The sequence below is a fragment of the Dermacentor silvarum genome, unplaced genomic scaffold (assembly GCF_013339745.2).
Source record: "Dermacentor silvarum isolate Dsil-2018 unplaced genomic scaffold, BIME_Dsil_1.4 Seq251, whole genome shotgun sequence".
In the NCBI taxonomy this organism is placed as follows: domain Eukaryota; kingdom Metazoa; phylum Arthropoda; class Arachnida; order Ixodida; family Ixodidae; genus Dermacentor; species Dermacentor silvarum.
The window spans coordinates 33,335-57,564 of NW_023605931.1; the positions used below are offsets into that span (position 1 = coordinate 33,335).

General features: G+C 44.1%; 1 protein-coding gene across 1 annotated transcript; it reads left to right on the forward strand.

The window, feature by feature from the left end:
• The first annotated feature begins 3 nt into the window (after positions 1-3).
• Positions 4-23,757, forward strand: LOC119434810 (low-density lipoprotein receptor-related protein 1-like). The gene is made up of 7 exons (XM_037701865.2): positions 4-323; positions 9,088-9,444; positions 14,203-14,338; positions 18,738-19,025; positions 20,637-20,761; positions 20,844-20,967; positions 23,550-23,757. Exons 1-7 carry the CDS (start codon positions 86-88, stop codon positions 23,740-23,742), a joined length of 1,461 nt encoding a protein of 486 aa, XP_037557793.1. The 5' UTR covers positions 4-85; the 3' UTR covers positions 23,743-23,757.
• Positions 23,758-24,230: the final 473 nt, after the last annotated feature.

The following is a 24,230-nucleotide window of genomic DNA, read 5'->3' on the forward strand; positions in this document are numbered from 1 at the left end:
AAGCGCTTTGTCTCTCTTTACAGGCTTTGATGTGAACCCTTTGCGTGAAGAAGTGTGCTGGAGTGACGCAAACAGGGGTGCTGTTATGTGCATCAGCTATGGCACTCCAGCCAATTTTTCTGAAGTATTCCTTGCCGGTGGGGGCAGCCAAGGCCACTTGGTATTTACTGCCGATGGGGAGAAGTTGTTGTACAGCCCTGGAAATGGCAGCTTGTACTCAGTCACCTATGGCTCTCATAATACACCATATCTAGTTTGGAACAGCACACAGCCATTGAGCTACTTGAAGCTTACTAGTGCTGGTGACTTTCTTGAACATTCTGGTGAGTGCAGTTTGCATAGGAGTTAGTCTATCTTGATACTTAGTGAGTTTTGCCACTGTGTAGAGTAAAATATATTCAATGCAGTCTTTTCAAAAGTGTGTTGCACACTTGTGTTTTGTCCATGCATTGTGTTCAGTACAAATGACTTTGGTGGGGCTGTTATAGGGTCCTTGAACCACTTCTTATCGAGAAGTTGAGAAATGCATTTGAAGTTAAGAGACTATTTCAGAAATACTTCGCCGAAAAAAGTACTTCAATGCGTTCAGCATAAGCGGAGCTATTGGCAATCAAACATCCCCTACGCGGTGCTTCCGCTCCTTCTTCAGTGACTTGCATTGCGAAGGGTACGGCAGAGCGGGGGGTGGCCACAATGCTCCGCCTACTGAACGTCACCGTGTCGCACAGTTCAAATTTGATTTTGGATGTTCACATAGACGCCACCACTTCTAATTTTGGCACCTATAACTCGCCAATCATGGTTGCCCTCAGTGAGCCGCAGTGAGCTCAGCCAGCGGAATCGTCGCCGCACCTCGTGGCGGCCGCAGTGTCTATGCTACATAGCAGACTGCAGCTACATGCAACTGTAGTGCGTATGCGCAGCGTTTGCTTTGTTCACAAAAGGGCTTGAGCGCGCGCTCGCGCTCATATGCTCCAGTATGGATGTGCTACGTGGTGCGTACTGACTGTCCTGCACCAGCTTGATCGATGGATAGTAGCCACATCCAACTTGCGCATTTAGAAGCGATATCAATAGCTCAATATGAAGTGAAGTCTGCCAAGGTGTCTAACCAAGGAACGGCCGGGAGTGAGCGCGCGCTGGCAAGCATGCATGTGGTTTGACCTTGGTTGGAGGCTAATTGAGTGTTCAAAACTATTTGAAATTAGCGTGACCCGATGGCTAGAACGCCAATAAGCAGGTTGGCCAAAGTTTCATTTTAATTCCTACGCGGGTGGCCATGGCCAAGCGTGAATAAACGATAGTCGGCTTCTTGCAGAGGTACCTGGTGCACGAGGTATTTGAGAACACTATTCCTTATCACCATAGACACCAGCAGGCTCATCATATCTATCTAGATGTGCGGCTTCTTGTTGGTTGACCCCTTATTATTCATACTGCACAGTTTGTTCAAAGATGGAAGTGTACTGGTTGGTGCAGGAAATGAAACGTCATGCAGTCCTCGTCGCCCTGGCCGCACATCACAGTGACTTGGAAATTGCCACCTTTTTGAATGTAGCGAAGTCTTTCATTTACAAGGTGCGGACAGGACTGATGTGTTGTGGCGGTGACGTGGCATCTGTGGCGAAAAGAAAAAAGCACAGTCAGCGGTCAGACGTCGTCAGAACCCCCGATTTTCTCTGGCGGCTGCAAGTCATCGTGAGTGGCAACCCAGGGAAGTCAATGTTGGCCATTGCAAAGGAGCTCCAAGTCGCAGAGTCGACTGTCAGGCTCACTGTGCACGAGGACTTGAGGTACCATTCCTATGTCATGAGGAGGGGCCAATTCATGTCCGATAAAACTCTGGAGAATCGTCTGCTCCTTTCCAAGTGTTCGCTAAGCAAGCTGAAGAGACACGAGGAGCCTGGAATGCTCTGTTTTTTTGTTTTTTTGTTTTTTCCAGATGAAAAAAAACGTTGACCAAGACCGAAAAGTTAAACCCCCGTAACGGGGACAGGTGGTTTTGCGCAAGCGCTGATGAGCTGCCTACAGTGATGCACACAAGATTTCCGTCGTCTGTGATGGTGTTAGCCGTCGTCAGCAACGAGGGTGACGTTATGCCGCCGCACGTTTTGCAGAAGGACTCTGTGTTAATGCTGCCACGTACGTGGAGGTGCTTGTCACCGTTGTAAAGCCCTGGATAGAGACTGTTTCGAAACGAAGACCTTATGTCTTTCAGGAAGATTCAGCTCCCGCCCACACTGCTTGCGTCACCCAGGAGTGGCTGGCTGACAACTTCTACGACCACGTCACTCCCAACTTGTGGCCTCATAGTTCTTCAGATTTAAATCCGCTAGACTACTATGTCTGGGGCGTCGTTGAGAGAGAGGCCAACATACAGCCCCATAATACAAAAGACTCGCTGAAAGCCGCTATTGCTGACTCAATGGCCAACATCTCTAAGGACCACCTGATCTGTGCATGCAGCCGTTTCCGAACCCGATTTGAAACACTTATTGCTGAGGATGGCGGATTCATTGAGTAATTATGGAAATAAACTGTTAGAGAAGTATTTTCCAAAGTTTGATAAAAATGTCTATTTTTGCTGGAGATACTCTTCTTGAAGCTCACATTGTGTTCTGAAATACCTCGTGCACCCAGTATGTAATTATTATCAAGGACAGCAGATTTTCGCTTACTTCAGTCTGTTTATTAAAGTGTGTCAATAAATACACACTGTAACAGTAGGAAGAAGCGCACTGATCCAAACACCCTGCTTGATTGATGTCAGCTAATAGCCAATAGGAACCGCGTATGGGAATCTGCTATATTACGAAATAAAGTGCCCAGAAAAGAGTGATGAGTAGGGCCCTGTTGAAAAGAGAACATTTGAGAAAAAGATGACTTCGTGATCCACTTGCAAGCTCCATGCAATACGCACAACTGCCAAATTTGGCTGAGATGTTCACAGCAGCGTATACTATCTGCGGACTGCGTTTTCTCACCAAGCTCGTGGGGTGGTTCACGGCCCCTTTAATGTTAATGTACTTACCCAAGGGTACCACATAATACAAAATCTGAAAAAGATGGTTACATTGTTTGGATATTGTGGTCATTGCGCTGAACAAACTAGCAGAACAGGTAACTGTGGTCAAATTGTTAGGAATATAGTTTTTCATTTTGAGTTGTTTTTAAGTTTAATAAGTCACATTATGACATACCTTAAGGGTCCCTGATGCGTTATTTTGTCGTACGCCTAGACACAGATGGTATCTCTCAAGGAGCGCTTTCTCACAAGAATTTTGTGTCAGTGCATTGTAATAACACAGGTCATCATCATCATCAGCAGCCTATAGTTTATGTCCACTGCAGGACGAAGGCCTCTCCCTCCGATCTCCAATTACCCCTGTCTTGCGCTAGCGTATTGCAACTTTTGCCTGCAAATTTCCTGACTTCATCATCCCATCTGGTTTTCTGCCGACCTCGACTGCGCTTCCCTTCTCTTGGTATCCATTCTGTAACCCTAATGGTCCAACGGTTATCCATCCTACACATTACATGGCCTGCCCAGCTCCATTTCTTCCGCTTAATGTCAACTAGAATATCGACTATCCCCGTTTGTTCTCTGATCCACACCGCTCTCTTCCGGTCTCTTAACGTTAGTCCTAACATTTTTCGTTCCATCGCTCTTTGTGCGGTTCTCAACTTCTCAAGGTACGAGTGGTTAAACGTTATATTCCTCTCAAGTCATGAGGTTTCCCCTCAACTTTTACACTGTGCGTTCATTGCTATGGCGAGTGGTGACGTAAGTGTTGTCTACTTCTGGTTGATTTGAACTGAGTGTGTTCCCACTGCTCTTTCCAATGCAGTTTTTCTCGTCAAGCCTGGGCTACATAGAGTGACATTTAAAGACGAACTGCATGTGGCGTATGGAGACGTGGCAGCGCATACTGTTCACGGGCTTTCAAAAAAGTGCAGGTGTTCGCTGCATTGCTGCGAGCGTATATGCAATGTACAAACTACAAAGTAGCTGTTTCCAGTATTATTTCAGTTTGATAATTGTCTGATAGCATGAAAATATCTATATATTAATCTGTGTCTCTATTACGCTAAGATTTTTTTGTAGAATGTGGTCAGACAGGCTACTTATAACGTTTTTGTTACTCTAGAAGTTTAAAAAAAAGTTACGGGAAAAAAAATTATTCACCGATGATTATGATACTCCCTAATGCAGAATTTGAGCTCAGCTCTATACATGTAAGCATTTCGAAATATATTGGCTGGCGCAGACAATCTTTCTCGTGTGGCACGTTGTAGACGGAGCAAAGTGTGACGTGACTGCCTCGTTAATTAGGTGATCACAAGAGCCAGCGCGTGGGTGATGTATGGGCGCGATTCACAGCAACTGCTGACGACAGACCTCTTCGGTGCCCTGCGCTACTCTGGCGCCATCTCGTAGCCATCATCGCCGCACTATGCTTTTCTTCTCACGCTTTTTCCATACCCGGCTTCGCTTTTCGCCTTATGGTTCTGCTCCTCTACGCTTTTCTCCTCGTGCCTCTTTGCTCTCGACACTTTTTTCATCCCACCATCAGAACTGTTAAACTTTAATTGAATTATAGGCGTGCCAAAACCACGATAGGATTATGAGGCACGCCGTAGTGCTGGACTGTGGATTAATTTTGACCTCCTGGGGTTCTTTAACGAGCACCTAAATCTCAGTGCACAAGCCTTCTTGTTTTTCGCCCCCGTCAAAATGTGGCTGCCGCGGTCGGGATCAAACCTACGACCCTAAGCAATGCCTTAGCCAGAAAACTACCACTGCCGGCACATAGGTGTTGATATAACATGTGACCGCTTCTGTAGTGTTGCCTAGGCGCTGTGGTGCTTTAATGTGGCTATGTGTCTGCACATCGTTTATTTAATGTACTGCACCGAACCTTAAATTTAAATTGATCCAGTTTGTCCGCAACCACTGTCGTGTCTAGTAGCAGAGTTTCCTCGCATTCTCACATCGCCCTTTCCCTCTCCCACCCTCCCCCCATGTATGGGAACTACGAGTGAAGAGTGGCAAGGCTGTCGTTCACTCGTTTCGTGGCTGTGTCGGTTCGACCCATTATCTGCCTCCTCTCCCTATCTCTTCTTTACCATACTCTGGAGTTTTAGACGTTAGTAGAATGGTTAGCGCTGCAGTTTCTGCAACGCTTTTGCGAGGGGCCACGGTTAATTACAGCTGTCAAGATGGTATTGTGCCGAGGCCCAGGGAGCTCGAGAGGGCATTGTGACCTGTCGATGAAAAACTCCAAAAAAGTTTCTCGTGTAGCTTTTCCACTCTGCCACGCTCCTGCCATGTATATGCATGCTCTGAACCACCTCCCAACGCAGCGTGCAAGGCAGCAGCAGCAGTGGAAAAGTTGAAGGAAGAGGCAAAGAAAGCTTCGCTTTAAAAAGTACATCGATGTGGGGAATGGAACCCACACTTCCTGCGTGGGAGGGGGAGACGGTACCACTACACCAAAGTTTAACTCAACATGGCAGCTTGCTAACAGATGTTTTGACACGTTGTAAAGCACGTTTAATTGCCTTTGAAATGTTTTTTTTTTCCAGAACTCGGCTTGTTAGGATGTTTTTCTATTATTCTCGATAAATTATGTACAAAACTTGGCTCTCTAACAAATGCGGAACCTGCGGTTACTACTAAAGCCACCCTTCTTTTGAAAACTGCGGGTAATCGCTGTGGTGACTAAAAAGATTCGTTTTGACATTGACGTGCAGTGCTCGCATCTTCTGCAGTGTTTAGTTGCTGCAGTTCGCTCCCTGCACACACCTGCAGTGCAAGGTGAGGGCAATACAGTGCTGGTACCATTAATGTTCCTAACGCCAAAGAAGAAATCGCTACTCCTGTTTTCATGTGAGAACCCCTCCGTGTCCCATCGGATGCCATCGCCAGAACGGCAGCAGACGATCCGTATTTTGAGCGGAAGTGGACCATTTATTTGAAGAAACGTCTAGATTTATTGCATTTGTGTACTTCCTTTTATGGACACAGAAATTGCTATGCATACGTATGCTATTAAAGATAAGCTTAATGCAGCGACATGTTTCAAGCATTTCTGATGACCTAACGCAGTGTAGTCGATCGGATCGCTCACCGGAGTGACATCAATCACCCATTCTGTCACTCACCCACTCTATGTGGTGTGGGAAGGGGCAGCTAAAAACATGGGAGACACACTACCTGCTGCGATCGGTAGCAATGCACATTTTTCCCCCTTATAATAAATTACACGCTTAAGTCTTTCTTAACGGTCAGAAGGCATTACCCTACCGACTCAGCACGTTTGTGCACAATTGTTGAAATCATTTCAGGGTCTCTTTTAAACTCTTTCCTTACCACAAGAAAATTACTAATTTTCAGAGGCAAACAAAATTTTTTTGTTGACACTGACATTATATTTTGTGCAGTGCAACATTATAAATTGTAGAAAACTAATTGGTGTAACCTAATACATAAGTTACAATAAAGAAATCTTTAATAAGTAAACAAATATTTACAGAGCTGACATTTGTGGCCACTTAAAAAAATTTAAAAAATACAAAATTGATATATCTACAAAAACATTCTCATAAGAAATTGAAAATTTACATTTTCCGCATAAATGTACTAAGAACACCTTTCTGAAAATGATTGGCACTTGAATGTTCTTCAGGTCCAAAATGCAAAAAGGTTCGTTTTTCTGGTGCCTTTGCTGCACAGGGATACAGTTCAACTTCATGAGGCAAAGGCTGTGCATTTCTTGCAGCAAATGTTTTGTTTTTTTGTTTACTCTGTACTCCAGATAGCACAGCTGGGTTGGCGTTGAGGTTCTGGTACTGGTTTTCGAATAGGAAAGTCTTTGCAATTTTCTCTCTCAAGTCCCAGCAGCTTGAACGAGCTCACTGTTTAAAACTGGCCAAAGTTGGCACTTCTCTGAAACTACAACTGTTCTAAACATCGTCAAATGCCCAGTTCTGCATGTTCAACATGCATCAGATCTTTTTAATGGTGCTTGAGAGAAATGTGACCGCCTAGTCAAAACTTACAATGGACAGCTGCCAAATTTTTTGTCCCATTATCACCCTTCAACACTGGGAGATTGCAAACTTGACAATGTAACATTGTCCTCTGACCTACTGTTGGTACTCTCATCACAAAATTCTGATGCTGATTATGTTGTGATCACAAGCAACACTTTTTAAGAGCAAAAGCCACTTGAAGTTTTGCTACAATGCGCATGCCTCAGTTTATCAAAAGTTGTCAAAAATCAGTTTTGCCGCAGAAACAAAACTGATTCTGAAAGTCCTTTTTCTGGCTACCTACCCGATAACGTTAGGTATCTAAGGAACAGTTTTGACATGCTGAAATCAGTGATCGAAATTGCTGATCACCAGTTTGGACGTAGGTGTAATATATGTGCTATGCATGGCATTGTGTCTAAAATTAACCTTTTCATGCATTTTAGACTCTTAAAGGGTCCCTGAAATAGTTTGGACAAATTTTTTAGATGCGTAGGATACAGACACAATAAAACATTCGCGTTATAATGTAGGTGAAGCGTGTCCTATTAAGAGTTGCAGACATTTACAAGTTGCCCTTCTCCCTAGCCATGCTTTTCCTCCTCAACGCTCAACTCCTTAACAGAGTGATCGGGGCTAAGCTCCATGTTCAATGGCTATGTGTCATGATGTGACATTGTGCCGTCTACTTCCGGTGTCTTGGAACCAGCGCGCTTAAGTCTCTCCAACCTCTCTGCTAGCCGCTTGGCCGTTGATCCCAAGCGAGACCTATCTAAGCAGCGTGCGTTGCAAGCATTCTGCCGCCGAGCCGAGAGTGTCCGGTATTCCGGTAAACGCAGGCACGCTGGGCATTTCCACTGATGGGCGGAGACGTAAACTAAAGCTGCTCTATATTACTACTACTGTGATAAAGGGGCTTTAATGTAAACGTGCAGTAAACATGAGTGGTCTGCACAGTGCAGCTACCTGGTGGCACAGAGATTAGCCAGCCAGACACAGAGCTATTGTTACTGTACCCAAGTGTAAAAAATTTTAAACATTTAAAAAGACAACGTGCCCATGATTACATTACTGCTGAAAATTTACACCAGCAGCGAAATAGAATAAACTTGATTACTGCTATATTAGCTCCATGTTTGGTTGAGCTCTGTGCCACCAGGTGGCTGCACCCTGCAGGCCGCTTACGTTTGCGCCTCCGCCTATCTTGCAAAATGCTCAATCCACCTGCGTTTACCAGAATACTGGACGCACTAAAAACTCTATTGCGGTAGTAATCCTTCAACGTGAAGTGATAGCTGCTAATGTGTGGATCCTTGTGCCAAATGGATACCGACAGCCCAATGCGCTGCAGCCACTCCACTTGCCTGTTACTTTGCCTAGGGGCATGATGTCGCAGCTTGACATGTTGCTGATCGCGAGGCTTGCAGCCCACAATGTACCAAGGGCGATCCATGGTGCTCGAGACCAGCACTGACCGCGCAGCTCGTGTCAACATGGAGCACATTGTAGCACAAGCAGATGACACTTGCTGTGTGCCAGAAGTGCTTGAGTGTAGCGATAAATTGTTGTTGTGCATTCTCTTTCTGTTACTTTTTTTCATAGAAACAATATAACAAACATTCCAATTCCAACTATTACAAACAACATTTGTTCACCATAATGTTGGAAAAATTATCGATGTCGCGACCTGGGTAGCCAATCGGATAGCTCGCCCAACTGACGTCAGTTGGGCCAAACATGTCAATTGGGATGGGGCGGCTTAAAACTCAGGGGAGCAGCGCCGCTGTGATCGGTAGCGATGCACATTTTTAAAACCTTGTGAATTCCACGCTTTGTGCAGAGTGCTTAAATGTGTCATTTAATGATCAGATGGACCTACCCTAACAAATCGGTACGTTTTTACAAAATCATCAAAATCGTTTCGGGGTCCCTTTAAGAGTAAAAAGTTTCCATGAGGAAGTGTTACAAGTAGTGTATATTCTGTAATGAGCTTTTGTGTGAAGTACAGATGCATATAATACCAAAAGATGCAAATAACTTGTTGCTCTTCAGCCTCAAGACATCCATGCCATCAGTTGTCAGTGCCTTGCCATGGAATCTGCCTCCCTGAAGAAAATGGCCACAGATGCTTGCCTATTGGAGGCTCGGACACTCTTTTGGTGTTTCTCCAGAATCATAGGACCGTAGTTTACCCTGTTGGGTCAGATGCTACAGTGCCACCCCTTCTCTTGCAAGCAGAATTCAGTGAGATGCCCCTGGATTCAATTCATGTTCTCTCCACTGAAGAAGCAGTAGTATTTTCGAGCCGTGAACGACTGTATTGGGCCCGCATTGATGGTTATAATGTTACTCCTGTGGCAACGTTGAACAACACCAGAGTCACTGCACTGGCTGCTGATGCATCTTCAGGTGAGGATTTCTTCACCTCCTTTCCCTTTTAAATGTTGTGGCTGGTGTTGTGGCTGTGTAATTCATTGGTCTTTGTTGGCTGACTACTCTTTGAGCAACCTTTAACACTGTAAGTGGGTGGGACAGCTGTGCCAATTGTACCAAAGTGCTGCATTTGCAACCTGCTGGCTGTGCCAATTGCTTGATAGTGTGCCTGTGCTACTCCAAAACCTGAAATCTAGACAAGAGAGAAGTTCACAGCAAGATGAAGGCTTGAAATGTTAAGCAACATTTCTTCAGCCACTGTTGATCACTCCAGAATATAGTCAAGTCATAGTCAAAGTTTATTTAGCAACAGTACATAAAGATACAGTTGTCAGGAGTATAGACAAAAAGCACGATAGCCTTAATGGTGTCTGTACCCCCTGGACAAAAAATTCACTTTGGCAACATGATGATAGCAGCATTTATACAATGACTATTTAGCACAAAGCATGTACTATTCAAATAGGCTGGTGCTCGCAAACAAATACGCGGCTTTAGAACAGAAAGATGAAGATAACTCGGAGGTAATGAATGAAATCGTAACTAGGCTGATCTCAGAAGCAGCAATTGAAGTGGGAGGTAAGGCACCAAGGCAACCAGTAGGTAAGCTCTCCCAAATAACAAAGGACATAATAAAGAAACGGCAAAGCATGAAAGATCATATAGAATTCGCAGAACTGTCAAAACTGATCAACAAGAAGAAAGTAAGGGATATTCGAAATTATAATGTGGGAAAGATTGAGGAAGCTGTAAAATATGGACGCAGCATTAAATCAGTGAGAAGAAAACTTGGCATAGGACAAGGCAAGATGTATGCACTGAAAGATAAGCAGGGTAATATAATGAGCAATTTCGATGAAGAATTCACGATCTCCAGTCAACCTCTAGCGTCTGTAAAGGAGTACGTTTATCTAGGTCAATTACTCACAAGGTGGGGTTGAAGATCAACATTCAATAACCTGGCAAGGGTACAAGAATTCACGATCTCCAGTCAACCTCTAGCGTCTGTAAAGGAGTACGTTTATCTAGGTCAATTACTCACAAGAGACCCTGACCATGATATGGAAATTTACAAACGAATAAAATTGGGTTGGAGTGCATATGGCAGGCATTCCCAAATCCTGAGTGGGAGCTTACCACTGTTGAAATGAAAAGTGTGCAATCGTTGTATTCTACCGGTGCTAACATATGGGGCAGAAACTTGTAGGTTAACAAAGAAGCTCAAGAACAAGTTAAAGACTGCACAAAAAGCGAGGGAACGAAAAATGTTAGGCCTAACGATAAGAGACAAAAAGAGAGGTGTGTCGATCGGAGAGCAAACGGGGATAGCGAATATGCTAGTTGACATTAAGAGAAAGAAATGGGGCTGGGCAGGCCATGTAATGCGTTGGGTAGATAACCGGTGCACCATTAGTTACAGAATGGTTGCCAAGAGAAGGGAAGCGCAGTCGAGGACGGCAGAAAACTAGGTGGGGTGATGAAATTAGAAATTTGTGGGCCCAAGTTGGAATCAGCTAGCGCAAGACACGGGTAATTGGAAATCGTAGGGAGAGGCCTTCATCCTGCAGTGGGCATAAATATTGATGATGACGATGATGTACTGTTGTGCTCAATGTGAGTTGCAACACGGCATACACCTGTCGGGTCTTTCAGTAATAATACTAGCTATAGATTTAATGAAATAGCAATCTGTAGCTGATAATTTGGTCACTGTATTGTATTTGTGAGGCAGGAATGTGTCAGATATCTTGGTTATCTGTGTTGTAAGGCATATCACATTTAGTTTGACAAGCCAATCTCTCAATATTGTCAGATTTTCCCCTTCCCATCTTCTTTAGTAGTAAATAATTGTAAAAGTCATGCACCTTCTTGACTCAGTGTGAGCATCGAATTTTGAGTTAGTTATTACATGCAGTGCTTTTTTCTGCAGTAAAAATAGCTTCATTATATTATGTAACCAGGTAACAGTATGTAATGTTTGAAAGAAAAAAGGAGTTGTACATGAGCAATTTAATATTCTGTGGAAGAAAGAAGCGTAACCTTGCAAGTGTGCTAGCAGCACGCGCAAGTTTAGTAGCGACTATATCAATATGAATATACCATTTTAAATGTTGCTCAAATATAACTCCAAGGGTTTTGACTGATGAAGCAACATCATGGTAAGGATTGCCAAATTTTAAAGCACCTTTAATGTTTACCTGACGATTTGTGGACCTAAAAGGCAGTGCTTTGGTTTTGGTAGTAGTAATTAATAGGCAGATTTTTTTGCTCCATGCATTTAGTTTACTGAGCACAGTGTTTGCTTTGTACACTAAACCTTCCGCGTCTGTCGAGGTGAGGAATAAACTTGTGTCGTTTGCAGAAATTACAAACGAAATTATAAACCGAGTTAAGTCTATCTATGTTACATCGTTTATGTAAAGGTTAAATAAGAGTGGCCATAAAGTACTTCCTTGAGGTATACCTGATGTGTCTGCAAGGTTGTCTGAAGCTTCATTATTTATTACAATCCTCTGGCGGCAGAATTTCATATAGCTATTCATTAAATTAGACACCTCTGAATTTATATATTCCAAGTTTCTTTAACAAGGTCTCATGATTTATCCAATCGAATACTTCTGAAAAATTTGTGAATATTTCGAGTGTTAGTAATTTACGTTCAATGGCATCTAGAAGAAATTCTTTTTGTGTTAATATGTGGAAAGCACTTTCCGGAAGCCGAGCTAACTTTTTATGTATGTCGTGCTTTTGACAACAGCAAACAATTTTTTTTAAACTACTGTTAACACTTAAGATATATATGTGAATTTAGTAAAGCCGTCAACTATGTTACACTGCAAGGCATTGCTAGCCATAAGCAATACACTGCAAGGCATTGTTAGCCATAAGCAACACACCACCTCCTCCCCTTCCAGAAGAGCAATTCAAGTAGTAACAGTTGTAACCAGGAATATTCAGTACCTCGATCTCGTGCTGAAACCATGTTTCACAGATCATCATAATATCAAAGGCTAATTTGAAAGAGCAAAGCAAACCATCAAGTTCATCGCCCTTATTGAAAGTAGAAGGCGCGTTTAAGTGAAAGTTAAGCATTTAAGATTGCGTTCGTAAACATCGTAAACATCAGCTACTTCGGATGGTGTCAGTGCCATGGCCGAGGTCTATAGTTCAGCAAGGGCGGCCAAAATTACATTAGGCTATCTTGTCAAGGTCTTTAGTGCATGCTACCCGGAGCACTCGTGATCCATCCGTTTTACTGGCAAATATTTTTCCACCTCTGGTCCATACATATTCCCACTGCCTTGCCTTGTTTCTTTAGATTACCTGCTTGAGGAGCTTTCTCAGTTCCAGGCATGAGTGCTAATTAACAAATACTGGAGTGTTGCTCTTAAAACCAAAATCAGATACAGAAACACATTTCTTGCATGATTTTTCAGTGACAGCTTCTTGTTTTGCTCGAGAAGTGAATTGTACTATACTCTCTTGGAAAGGCCTCCATCCTTTCTTGGCACTTGGTGGCAAGAATGTACATTGGCTTCAGTTATTGCTTCACAGGTGGCATCACCAAGTTGTTTTATGATTGTTGGCAAAGCTTCAGGTTTTGTGGCGGGAATGCTCTTGATTTAAATATTTCTTTTGTGCGAGTAATGTTCCAGATTAGTTAGTTTTGCCTCGGCGGCATTCACTCCCTTTTTGAGTGCTCTGTACTCTGTGAGAGCAGCATTTTCTTTCCTTAAAGCAGCATTTTTGTTTTTCTATCTTTGAGCACTTTATGGTAATGGCATCAGATTGAGTGCTGAAGAAGTCTATCGAGTGCTTTAGATCTTTGTAATCTTTGCAGAGCTCCCTCTGTATTGCAGTGCACATTTTACGCAGTTTCTGTTTGAAGTCTTTCATTAGCTTCACTAGGTTAGGTGGTGTATTGTTACTGGAAATGAAAAACACTCCTTTGCAGCATTGAAAGTAAACAGAGTAGTGGTGTAGAAAGTTAGTGATGTGCTAGTGCACCAACCTGTGATTTAGATGTGAAGAATGTGAATTGAAGTGGCGACTATCGTCACTGCTGCCAAGTAACTATTGGCAAAGACCATTGGCAGCTTTTTATAGCAGGCAGGACTGTCGGGTCAGCCAGTGGCTGTTCCTGGTAGGTTGACGTCACAGTGACGAAGTGTCCATGTCACGATCGCCGGGTCACGCCAGCTGACGGCAAGTCATTCACACTCGTGGATTGCTAACAGTAGTCCCTTGGACACCAGGAAGGCCGCTGGTAACTCTGTTCAGGAAAGAAACCTGCGATTTAGATGCGAAAAACTTGAATTGATGTGGCCACTATGTTGGTGCTGCCCAGTAAATATGACGCACAACAGCGAAAGGTTCGTGTTCAGGCCAGTTTTTTTATAGAAAGTGGTAGATTTGTTTAATGTTCAGGATAGGAGGAGGAGCTGTAGTGCCATAGTCGACAAGTCTTGTAAACGTTGTTGACAAAATTTCTGAACACTTTGGGGACCATTGGTTTCTCGTAGGCTCATTGTACATTGACTTCTGATCAGACAGAATGTCTCTTGCCAAGGTCTGTTACGTTGGCCTTCAAAGGAGCCTGTTGTAAACTGTTTTTATTACAAAAAAGTTCATTTTTGTATGCTTCATAACATTTTTTTATGCACGGCTTTCTAAAGCACTTACTGGGTATGTACTGATAATCTTCAAGTGACTAGGAAAGCTTTTTTTTTCCAGGTCTTTTGTACAGAGCTGTGTTTAGCAGTCATGGTGCCCGGATAGAGTCTTTCTTCCTGAATGGAACTGGTGTTAGTGTTCTGGTAGACACTGACCTTCACAGGGTCAATGCTTTAGCAATACATCCTTCTAGAAGGTGAGTTTACCTTCTGTGCACCCACATCAAAATTTTAATGTGCTGTTCTTAGAATACCAGTAAAAATTTGGCTGTGCTGTTATTAAAACAAATTTGTCTAAAAAAATGCAAGTGATAGTCATGTGTGTCAATTGGTAACATTTCCAGTGTTGTAGGCATGTATAATTGTGGAGTGTTAAAACATGCCAAATTCCATAATGATTACAGTGGAGCCTTGTTGATACGATCTTTGCGGGAACCAGAAAATAAAACGTATCATCCAAAAAGTCTTATCATCCAAAGCAAGCCTCAAAACTTAAGAAAATAGGCCTACTTGGTGACAAACTCGCTAGCAAAGCTTCCTGTGGCGTCGACTGATATTGCTCTGCATAACACGTGCATAATGTGGAGCAGCATCACTCGATATCGCACAAACCGCAGCCAACACACTTTTATTACGATAGCAATTATGTGGACACGCCAAGCGGGTTTCTGCCGTCGCCAAGGGCGACGGCAGAAACCCGAGGGCGATGAAACCGAGGGCAATGAAACTGAGGGCGATGAAACCGAGGGCGATGAAACCGAGGGCGATGAAACCGAGGGCGATGAAACGCTTGCGAGTGTCCGCTGTCATCGAGTGTCGTGTGTTCATGTTTGCTTTTGTGCACTGACACCATGCTTGCTTGTTAATTCATTTAGTAAGCGAATGTTTACAAGTTTATACGGCCAATAAAACTACTATCCTTACCTGCCGTGGTTGTTCAGTGGCTATGGTGTTGGGCTGCTGAGCACAAGGTCGCGGGATCGAATCCCGGCCACGGCGGCCGCATTTCGATGGCGGCAGCGAAATGCGAAAGCACCCGTGTGTGCTTAGATTTAGGTGTACGTTAAAGAACCCCAGGTGGTCCAAATTTCTGGAGTCCCCCAATACGGCGTGCCTCATAATCAGATGGTGGTTTTGGCACGTAAAACCCCATAATCTAATCTCCTTACTTCGTATAGCTGTCTACTAATTTACTATCGCAACTGATATATTGCCTTTCTGGTGAAACTGTGTCTTTTATTGAGCAACATAAAAATAGCTCCATCAGTTTTCGCTGAACTTTCTTTTTTTCAAGGTCCGTCAACAAGTTCTTTTGAAACTTAAAACCCCTCCCCTACTGGGAACAGGGGTGCACGTGAAGCTTGTCCAACCTTAGGGGAAGAGTTGTTTAGTTTGAGTGTTTCAGACACATTAAAGAGACGTGGTTGTTGGTGGATGAGAAACGGTGGATTCGCCCGGCGACCTCCCGCACGTTCACGGGCCCACTCTCGTGCATTGAGGTATGCCACCTCTTCGGCGGAGCGGACCAAGCGCGGCCTACCAATAGCGCAGCTGGCCTTGAACTGGCGAGAAACAGCACGCGCGGAGCGAGCGAACCCTTCTTTTCCTCTCCGGAAGGAGGGAGCACTTGTGATTGCCTGGGAGTGTGGCATGATCTGGCGCGCCACTTGTGGAAGCGGAGGGTTTCCGGCGTGCCAGCAGTGGATGAGGAGGGTTTCCAGCTGCCAGCTGCGTGTGAGGAGGTTTTTCGCATACAACTACAGCCACACCGACGGCACAAGTCAGGCAATACAAGTTTCGCTTAAAAAACGAAGCCAAGAATTACGAAACAAAGGAAGACCGTAGAGCAGCGTGACACAACGAGCGATGCGACTGGCGGGCGAGGGCAGGTGCATCGTTCAGCCACGTGACCGCATGAAGATCTCATCTAAAAAGCCAACCAAAACAAGCGAGAGCGAAAGCTGACGCAAGCAGAGGATACGAGTGTGAAAATAGTGGTTGGGCGGATCCGCATGACACCAGTTTCTCGCGCGTACTTCACTGAAGAGGTAGCTCTGATTGGTCTGCTTCACTCGCGGCTCGTTTGCTGCCGGGGTGCATGGCAATTTAAATTGGTCCAAGACAGATCCCTCCACGGCACAAAAAAACATCTTCAAGGCAGCTTTCGTGCCGCGCGTTTTGCAGCCGCCGGCACGCGTTTTTCCACGTGGGTCGTTGGAATGCAATTTAATGTAGTACACTTGAATATAAAGCTACGAGTTTCAGAAATAAGTTTGCAGTCGTATCATCTAATTTCAGGTGAAAACACGATCGTATCAACCGCATGAAAATACAGGGCTTCTAGTTGGCCGGGGAAAAAATATGTCATCCCGAAAAACGTATTACACAGAATCATATCAGTGAGGTTCTACTGTGGTTGCAAAAAACAAACTGGAGCGTTGTTGTATGATGGGATGATAAAATATTATTAGAGCTGTTTAAATGTCATGCGTCAAAATGTCACTAGACTTTTAAGTTTTATGTTTTGTACATGTCACAAGGGCGAAATGCAAAAACGCCCGTGCACTTAGGTTTAGGTGCACGTTAAAGAACCCCAGGTAGTCCAAATTTCCGGAGCCCCCATTGCGGCGTGCCTCATAATCAGATCGTGTTTTGGCATGTAAAACCCCATAATTTTGTACATGTCACAAGAGTGCACAATAGTGTAAATCCCACTTTTTCTCTCCAAGCTGTGCCTCTGTTTCTGAAATGTACTAGGAAGTGCGTTTTTAGGCTTAATTTACAGAATTTTAAAGCATTGCCTGTGGCCAATAATGCAGTGCTGCAACTTGAGCTGGATTTAGTCCAGGAGGTGGGAACTACTTGGAAGAATTGCTTAAGCTACCTTAAAAAGGTTGAATAAAACTTTAATTGTTTAGCTTAGAGAGCCAATGTTACAATTCTGTAATTGAAGCTGACCAATGCTTTAGGCATGTCCATTCCAGAGGAATCCCAAGACTAGCACCAGTTCTGATGTGTCTCAAAAATGGTCCATACAGCAGATCAGCATTCCACACAGTTTGTCTCTTCATGCCCAAGGAAGTTCTTAAAACAAGTGGAATGCCCAGGCATTCTTCTGTAGCTTTAATGGTGATTACGCCAAAATTTGTGCTAGTATTGAGATGCCTACTAAATTGAAATATCTCATGCATTGGTGATCTTGAATTATGTGTTGAAACTAATGCCAGAAAGTGCTGAACGCCATGTTGAGCTAGTGGAATTTTAATTAGATTTTTGCATATGTAGTTGGTTTACTTGAGAGTAATGTACATGTCTTCAAGTTATTCACCTTCAGAAGAGTACTATATCACAATTTTTCAATTATTTGCAAAGTCTAAAGAAAGAAGAGCCTGATTGGAGCAGTTGAAAGCGCTGGTGACTTGTATCTTGACAAAAAGTACCATATTTTCTGGTGTATAAGTCGCGTTTTTTTTTCTGAATTTTTTATCGGTGCGTCGTATAGAACGGTGCGACCTATATACATTTCTTTTTTTTTTTTTTTTTTTAAGCTGCCCTCAAAATCGAATCGGATGCTATGGCCACGCAAAGCGTACTGGGTTGGCGTTTTTTGCCACTTAATTGCTACGGGTTCTGTTCGTGCCATCGAGGTACTGGGTTCTCACGATCAAGTTCCCGAGCGCCGTGCGAGAAGGACGGAGCAGCAACGCAAGTGGCGGCAGGCCGACTGCGAGTCGACGGACCCCGAAGTTGTCGCAGCTGCAGTTCGCTTTAAAGATACAGCGCGCGCCACTCCGCTGCGCAAACTACGCACTTGCTACCAAAGTACCTGTCCCTCCCGCGCTGCCTTCTTGCTTTCCTCCCTTGTGCACGATTCGGCTCACCGTCGCACGCTTTCACTCGCACATATAGCATACAGTGCGCCAGGACGATGTTATCGCCTTGTTATCACCCTTGGACTTAAATCGTAATTCATTGCGATAGACGGAAATCGAGGCGACCATGATGGCAGAAATGCACCTGTAGTGTCTATATTATTGCTATCACAATGGCACCCATATGCTTGCGCGTGACCCGCGTTTATGAAGTGAAATGTCGCTGTAATTTTTTGGAAATCGCTAACCAAATGAACAGGTGCGTCTTATATGCTGGTGCTACTTTACTTTTTTTCCGGAAAAAACTGCCGTTTCGAGGGGGGTGTGACTTACACGAAGGTGGGACTTATAGACCGGAAAATACGGTACCCAGAAAACAGGACTAAAAGTGAAAGCAAGTGTCTACTTTCAGCTCATGTGTGTTTCTTGTACAGCATCCTACTAACCCTAGGCTGAGATGCCATAAGTTAAAGCCTTTTGACTTGAACTGCATATGGACGTGAACATAGATGATCATTAATCATCAAAAATGTTTAATTTTGTCATCACAATAAAGCTGTGCTGCAGTTAGTCCTTCACTGTGTACATATAACTGCAGCGTTTATTTTGTGCAACAGGTAGTAGATGATGGCAGGAACACTTTCAGGAACTAGAATAAACTATTCATTTATGTACCTTACGCTTTCAGAGGCAGTAACGGTTGCTTTCGCTGTCTCAATTACAGACTTCTGTTTTGGAGTGATGCTGGTGAATGGCCACGTATTGAACGTTTTGATTTAGAGACAAAGGAGAGACAGACCATTGTACACGAAGAGTTGTTTCAAGTGTCTGATCTGACGCTAGACTTGGAGCATGACCTAGTGTACTGGTGCGACCTGGGCACAGCTCGCATTGAGCGAGCACGCCTGGATGGCACTCGTCGCACCAGCATAGTACTCAACAAGGGCCCGAATCGCCACTATTCCCCAGTTTCTGTGGCAGTCTTCCAGTCTGTGCTTTTCTGGATTGATAGGTGAGTTAAACCAGCCAGTATATCCCTTTAGCAAGTCTCAGCTACCACGTGGTGATGCACGCAGTGAGAACTTAAGATGCTGGGCATTGTACGCACTCCCTAGTCGAAGGGCTCATCTTATCAAGGGAATGCATTAAGTTTATTGGCTCCTACAAGAAACTGGTCAACTCCTTCTGTATCATGCCATAAGGATAGCAACAAACTTGATTGCCAATATTAAGTTTCAGAACTTTTTGACAGAGCTGACAATATAGGCTGAAGATCACTCTTTCAGTTGTGGCTACACCTGTGGTTTCCTTTCAATTCACACTGGGGAATGTTGCGAAGTACACAGCATAGACCACTTATATTGTAAATCGCTGGAGTCATGAATTTTTGCACTATAAGCAGTACTGCACTATAACCGAAACATTTTTCAAAGGCTCTTTCACGTGCAAAACATGTAGACCAAGCGGCCGCATGTGTCTGGGAATCAAAGCACATGACCAGGATGTGCCCTCACTTTTGTTGGCGAGGAGGTTCCTCCACTTTCTAAGTGCTGTACATCCACTGCGAAGCATTTTGTTGAATCTGCACCAAACCACAACTTTGGCTGCAGATTCCCACGAGACTGCACAGGTTAGGCCTAGTCAGTAGTGGTGTTGGCCAACATGCCGTTGCGGGAAGCTCACCCTTGATATATGTTTTTACTTGTAGACGAATACACAGTCTGGCGCGAAACCATGCGCACAGGCTGAACTGACGGCAGTGCACATGAAGCGGAGTTTGCGGGTGATCAGCTGGCAACTACAGCGAACGCGCATAGCAAAAGTTTGCATGTGCGTGTACTGGTAGGAACGGTAAAAGCTCATGTGTGGACAATGTTCCGAATTGATGAATTTGCAGAACACAGTCTAAACTGACAGCGTTGCGAAGTCAGTCGCACGCACAATATCAGCACATTCACTCATCGCACTCACGGCCTCAATCAATTTTATCATGACTGAGGTTGTAAACAACAAATTGATTTTACCGTTGAAATTCGTTGTTCCAACCTGCCTCATAATTAACACATTTTTGTGACCCCATCTGTGTCTGAAAAATTCAGCTACTGTATTTATTTATAGCACCCAAACTAAACAGCCAAAGAGCGACAATGTGCACGCGTTCTGTGCGGACCGCATGCCACTGACAAGCAGCTTGAGCAAATGGTTTCTCTGTCACTTAGACAACTCCCCAAGGCCCACTGAACCAGCACGCTGCCGCCACATAAAAAAGAATGTTTTCCTTCGTTTCTTGTTTGCTCGCTCACTCCGCATCTCCTCTTCCTCCTCCGCATCGCCCTTGTTGCTCTCTCCTTGGCTGGCACACCTCGTTGAGAAGCGTGCTCGCTGTCTTGCTTCTCCGTGAAATTTTACGGCAGCCGCATTTTAACTGGTATTTCGTCTTGCACAGTTGCACTGTAAGCGGTATGCGTATACATTGAGTTCTATGGGAAGATAAACGGGAGTCTGAAAAGATCGCATTATATTCGGTCCTGCACTATAAGCAGTTAAGTTATAAGTGGTCAGAGCTGTAATACAATTATTCGTAGGTGTGCAAGTTGTTTGAAATTTTAATTATTTTTTACAGCACCTACTCAGGTGGCTCTTTGGTAATGTTGGTCAAAAACAGGCATCCTCAGATCTCAACATGGAGTCGGTTTCTTGGTCCAAACATGTCTCATCTGCAACTTTACAATAGGCACATACTCCCATGTGAGTTCCTTGTTCATATACAGCTTCCATGAGTTGTATACACAGGCTGCCAAAACAGCAATTTTTTTCGTTTATTTTTCAGATCTCAACGAGTCAAGTGATATGTACAGTTCTAACCTGAACCCTATAATGTCGTGCCGTGGTTTCTGCTTCAATGGTGGGACCTGTTTAGCCATTGATGACGGCCCTGGTGGACCTACTTGCCAGTAAATGAGTTTGTTTTTATGCAAATTGGTTATAGTTGCCCATTAGTCACTATAAAACTAGCTATTATTACAGTTAAACCTGGATATAACGAAATTGACAAATTCCCGAAAAACTTGGTTATAAAGAGTATTTTGTTATATGCAGGTTCGGCACGAAAATCGAAAAAGAAACCTTTACTGCATTTACTCGATTCTTACCAATTACCGATGGTGTCGTAGCGTCGTATAAGGCCGTTTATAGTCTGACGTTATCACCACACTGGCCAGCATTGTTTGCGGCAAGTCACACTACGCCGGTTGCGCTGCGCCAGCCGAAACGCCATCTCCTCTATACTCCGACGCGCGCCGTCGGCTGGTATCTTCAGAGCATGCGCTGAACAATCCCAAGCCCGCGCGCCGCTTTCAACAGCTGTCTGCGACCGTCGGCGAAGCGGCGTTGGCGCCTTTATTTCTTCGCCCGAAATGGCATTGTGGGTCGGCGTAGTCGGCGCGACCAACGCGCGAATGGGTCAGGAGCCAATTCAGCGCCAGGCCCGTCGGGGCGCGTCGGAAGCCACTGGTTACATTGGCTGCACCGGTGCGCTTGACTATAGAGGGGGTCGTTTTCTCCGTTACGTAGCGTGCGCGCGCGCTCGCATTACGTCTGACTATAAACAACCCTATAGTGTCACCTAGTGTCAGGTTAGTGAAATGAAGCGCAGAGACTTGCGCAGTAACCAAATAGTGGCGCTGCCAGCCCGTTAAAAGAAACAAATTCTTTTTTTTTCTTTGGCAACATCAACTAGAAAAGGAGAGTGCCGGCTTGGCGGGCTAGGCCAGCTGCAGCAAGCGGCGGGATCAGGTTTGAATGAAGGGAAGGGGAAGAGTCACGCCCGCGGCGGCAAGATCGCCGGGTCGAGGGATGCAGGCCCGCCACTCGCATGCACACACACGTGCGCTCGCTCTCGCCTCGTAGTCGCTGTGAATTCGAGCGCACCAAGCGCGACGCTGCCGCTTCACATTCCATAGCAGCGGAGAAGGTGCTTCCAGTTGCTGCTCGCGTAAAAATGACACAATTTGGGGCGAAATCTCTAGGTTGTCGGTGGGAAAAATTCTTTATTTCGGGGGGGGGTCTCCCGCTGCCACTTCGTTACGTAGAGGTCTCAAATACATGTGCTTCAATGGAGTAACGGCGGGGAATAGAAAGACTTCGTTATATCCAGGAATTTGTTATATGGAGGTTCATTATAAGCAGGTTTAACTGTATAACATTAGACATGAAAATAGTTCTGTTATACAGAGAGCAGTGAAAGAAAACACTTAAGTAGTGTTTTATGATAATTTTTCTGCCTTGCCACTACAGTGGTGCACATGATACCCCTGTCACGTGGACACTGTCGAACATGGTTGAACCAATGCAGTTTGAGCACAGCTACACAATCATATTCAAGTGTGCTTGAAAGTGTGCTCCATGTGGTCAAATTGACCTAAAGCCCTTCACCGACGGCATTCTTCACAGCCCAAGTGTAGGTTTAGGAACTATTGCATCAATCGGGTCCGCCTGGAAATACTAAGTTCAGGGGTGGTAATCCTGCACCAATCGTGCCATTTTTTATACTCCAGCAAATTGCTGTGCCAAATTGTGCCGAAAGTTGAAAAATAACCGACATTGCGCCATGCTGCGCCAGAATAGCTTTGGCAGCTTTTGCAGGCGTCAGCGAAAGATCGCTGATGTGGTGTAGGGCGTTGTGTTGTTAATCTCGGAGTGTGTGTAAAAAATAACTTTCGTATTCTGGCCACTAGTGGGCTCATTTCACACTTCAAGAATGTAATGTAACATGCCAATTCTTTTCAGCTTTTAATAAATTTATCAGGACACGCAGAGTACCCATATTAAAACATGATTACATAAAGATGCTTTAAAATAGAACAAATACAGTGAGTGCATAAAGAATGTTTTCAAGATATGTGCAGATAATAGTTTGAGCCCATTATGCAATGCACAATGCTCTCAGTTTACAGAATAGTTATTCTTGCTCACATTCTGATTCTAAGTGCCTGCCCTTGTTTAATGACTTGCAGCTTGGAATAGGTAAAAGGTTCAACAGAATTTGCATCAGTGTCAATTTGGTACCATACTTGCACGACAGATAATGTGAGGGAGGGCTTTTGAGAACTTGGAAAATAAAAATGTTAGTTATAGGATGAGAAGCCCTGTGTTTCCTCTCTTCAGTGTTTGCAGTGTTCCCAGAATGCAATGCAAGCTTTTCTGCATATTTGTTGACTGGTGGTTTGAGCTCACCACAGTACACGAAACTGGGAAGAAGTAATATTGCACCTCGCCTAGCAATAAATACTAGGAGAGGTGCTTTCTCAGATTACCTCTTTTGACAGGAGCAGCACCGGACTTTGCACAGATGATCTTTAATGCAGCAGGTAAACTGAAAAAGTAAATGCAGGTGCATTTATTTAACCATAATTTGTCATAGGCCAAGCTGTGTGGCTAAAAAAAAGATGCAGCAGATAATTATCTAGCAGTTATTTGATCTGTTGACATTGACAAAACGCGAAACATTTGACCATAGGTCCTGCTTTCTATCCAGGTGCACTGCCAATTTTACTGGGCCACGGTGCCAGTTCTATGCAGCATACATCTACAATCCACCCTTCTCTGATGAGGAACCAGGTATGGCTGTTTCACTTTGCACTGGTTTTACGTGGGTTGTTGCATTTGAATATGAATACCTTGCTGTTTTCTTTACATTGAGAGATTCAACAAGGAGTAGAGGCAGTTAAATGAAACCAACATCGCATAAACTTGACAGCCACAGTGTTACCTTTGGATGGAGATATAACCTGAGCATGTAAATAATTAGGTTTGAATAAACTTTTCTGAATTCTTAACTAATTGGTATTTGATTCATGGGCACAGGTGTGCTAGTAAAAATTTATTTGCTGCATTGCTTTTGCAAAGCAAGGTCCAAACATTGCAAATAAAGCGGGAAACAAATCTCACTTCTCAATGCCTTTCAACCTAATGTTCTCAAGCTACAGGAGCAGTCATAATCTGCTAATTAATGAGCATGCTTAAACTATTGCACTCTTTGAAATCTAGGTGCATCACTTTTGAACCTTACTTATCCTGAGTGTACATATAGACATGTTTGTATATTCCGCTTAAATATCACCTTAAATACCAAAGCTTATTTTCCACCATGGGTACAGCCAGTGATTCTTTCTTTTCCCACGCTGTCCACACAAGGCACTATTATTAAATTCGCAAT

Coding starts and splice junctions, on each gene's coding strand:
- LOC119434810 (XM_037701865.2), top strand. CDS start 86: ATGTGCATCAGCTATGGCACTCCAGCCAATTTTTCTGAAGTATTCCTT. Junction 9,445..14,202: donor GGCTGCTGATGCATCTTCAG/GTGAGGATTTCT, acceptor TTTTTTTTCCAG/GTCTTTTGTACAGAGCTGTG. Junction 14,339..18,737: donor GCAATACATCCTTCTAGAAG/GTGAGTTTACCT, acceptor TCTCAATTACAG/ACTTCTGTTTTGGAGTGATG.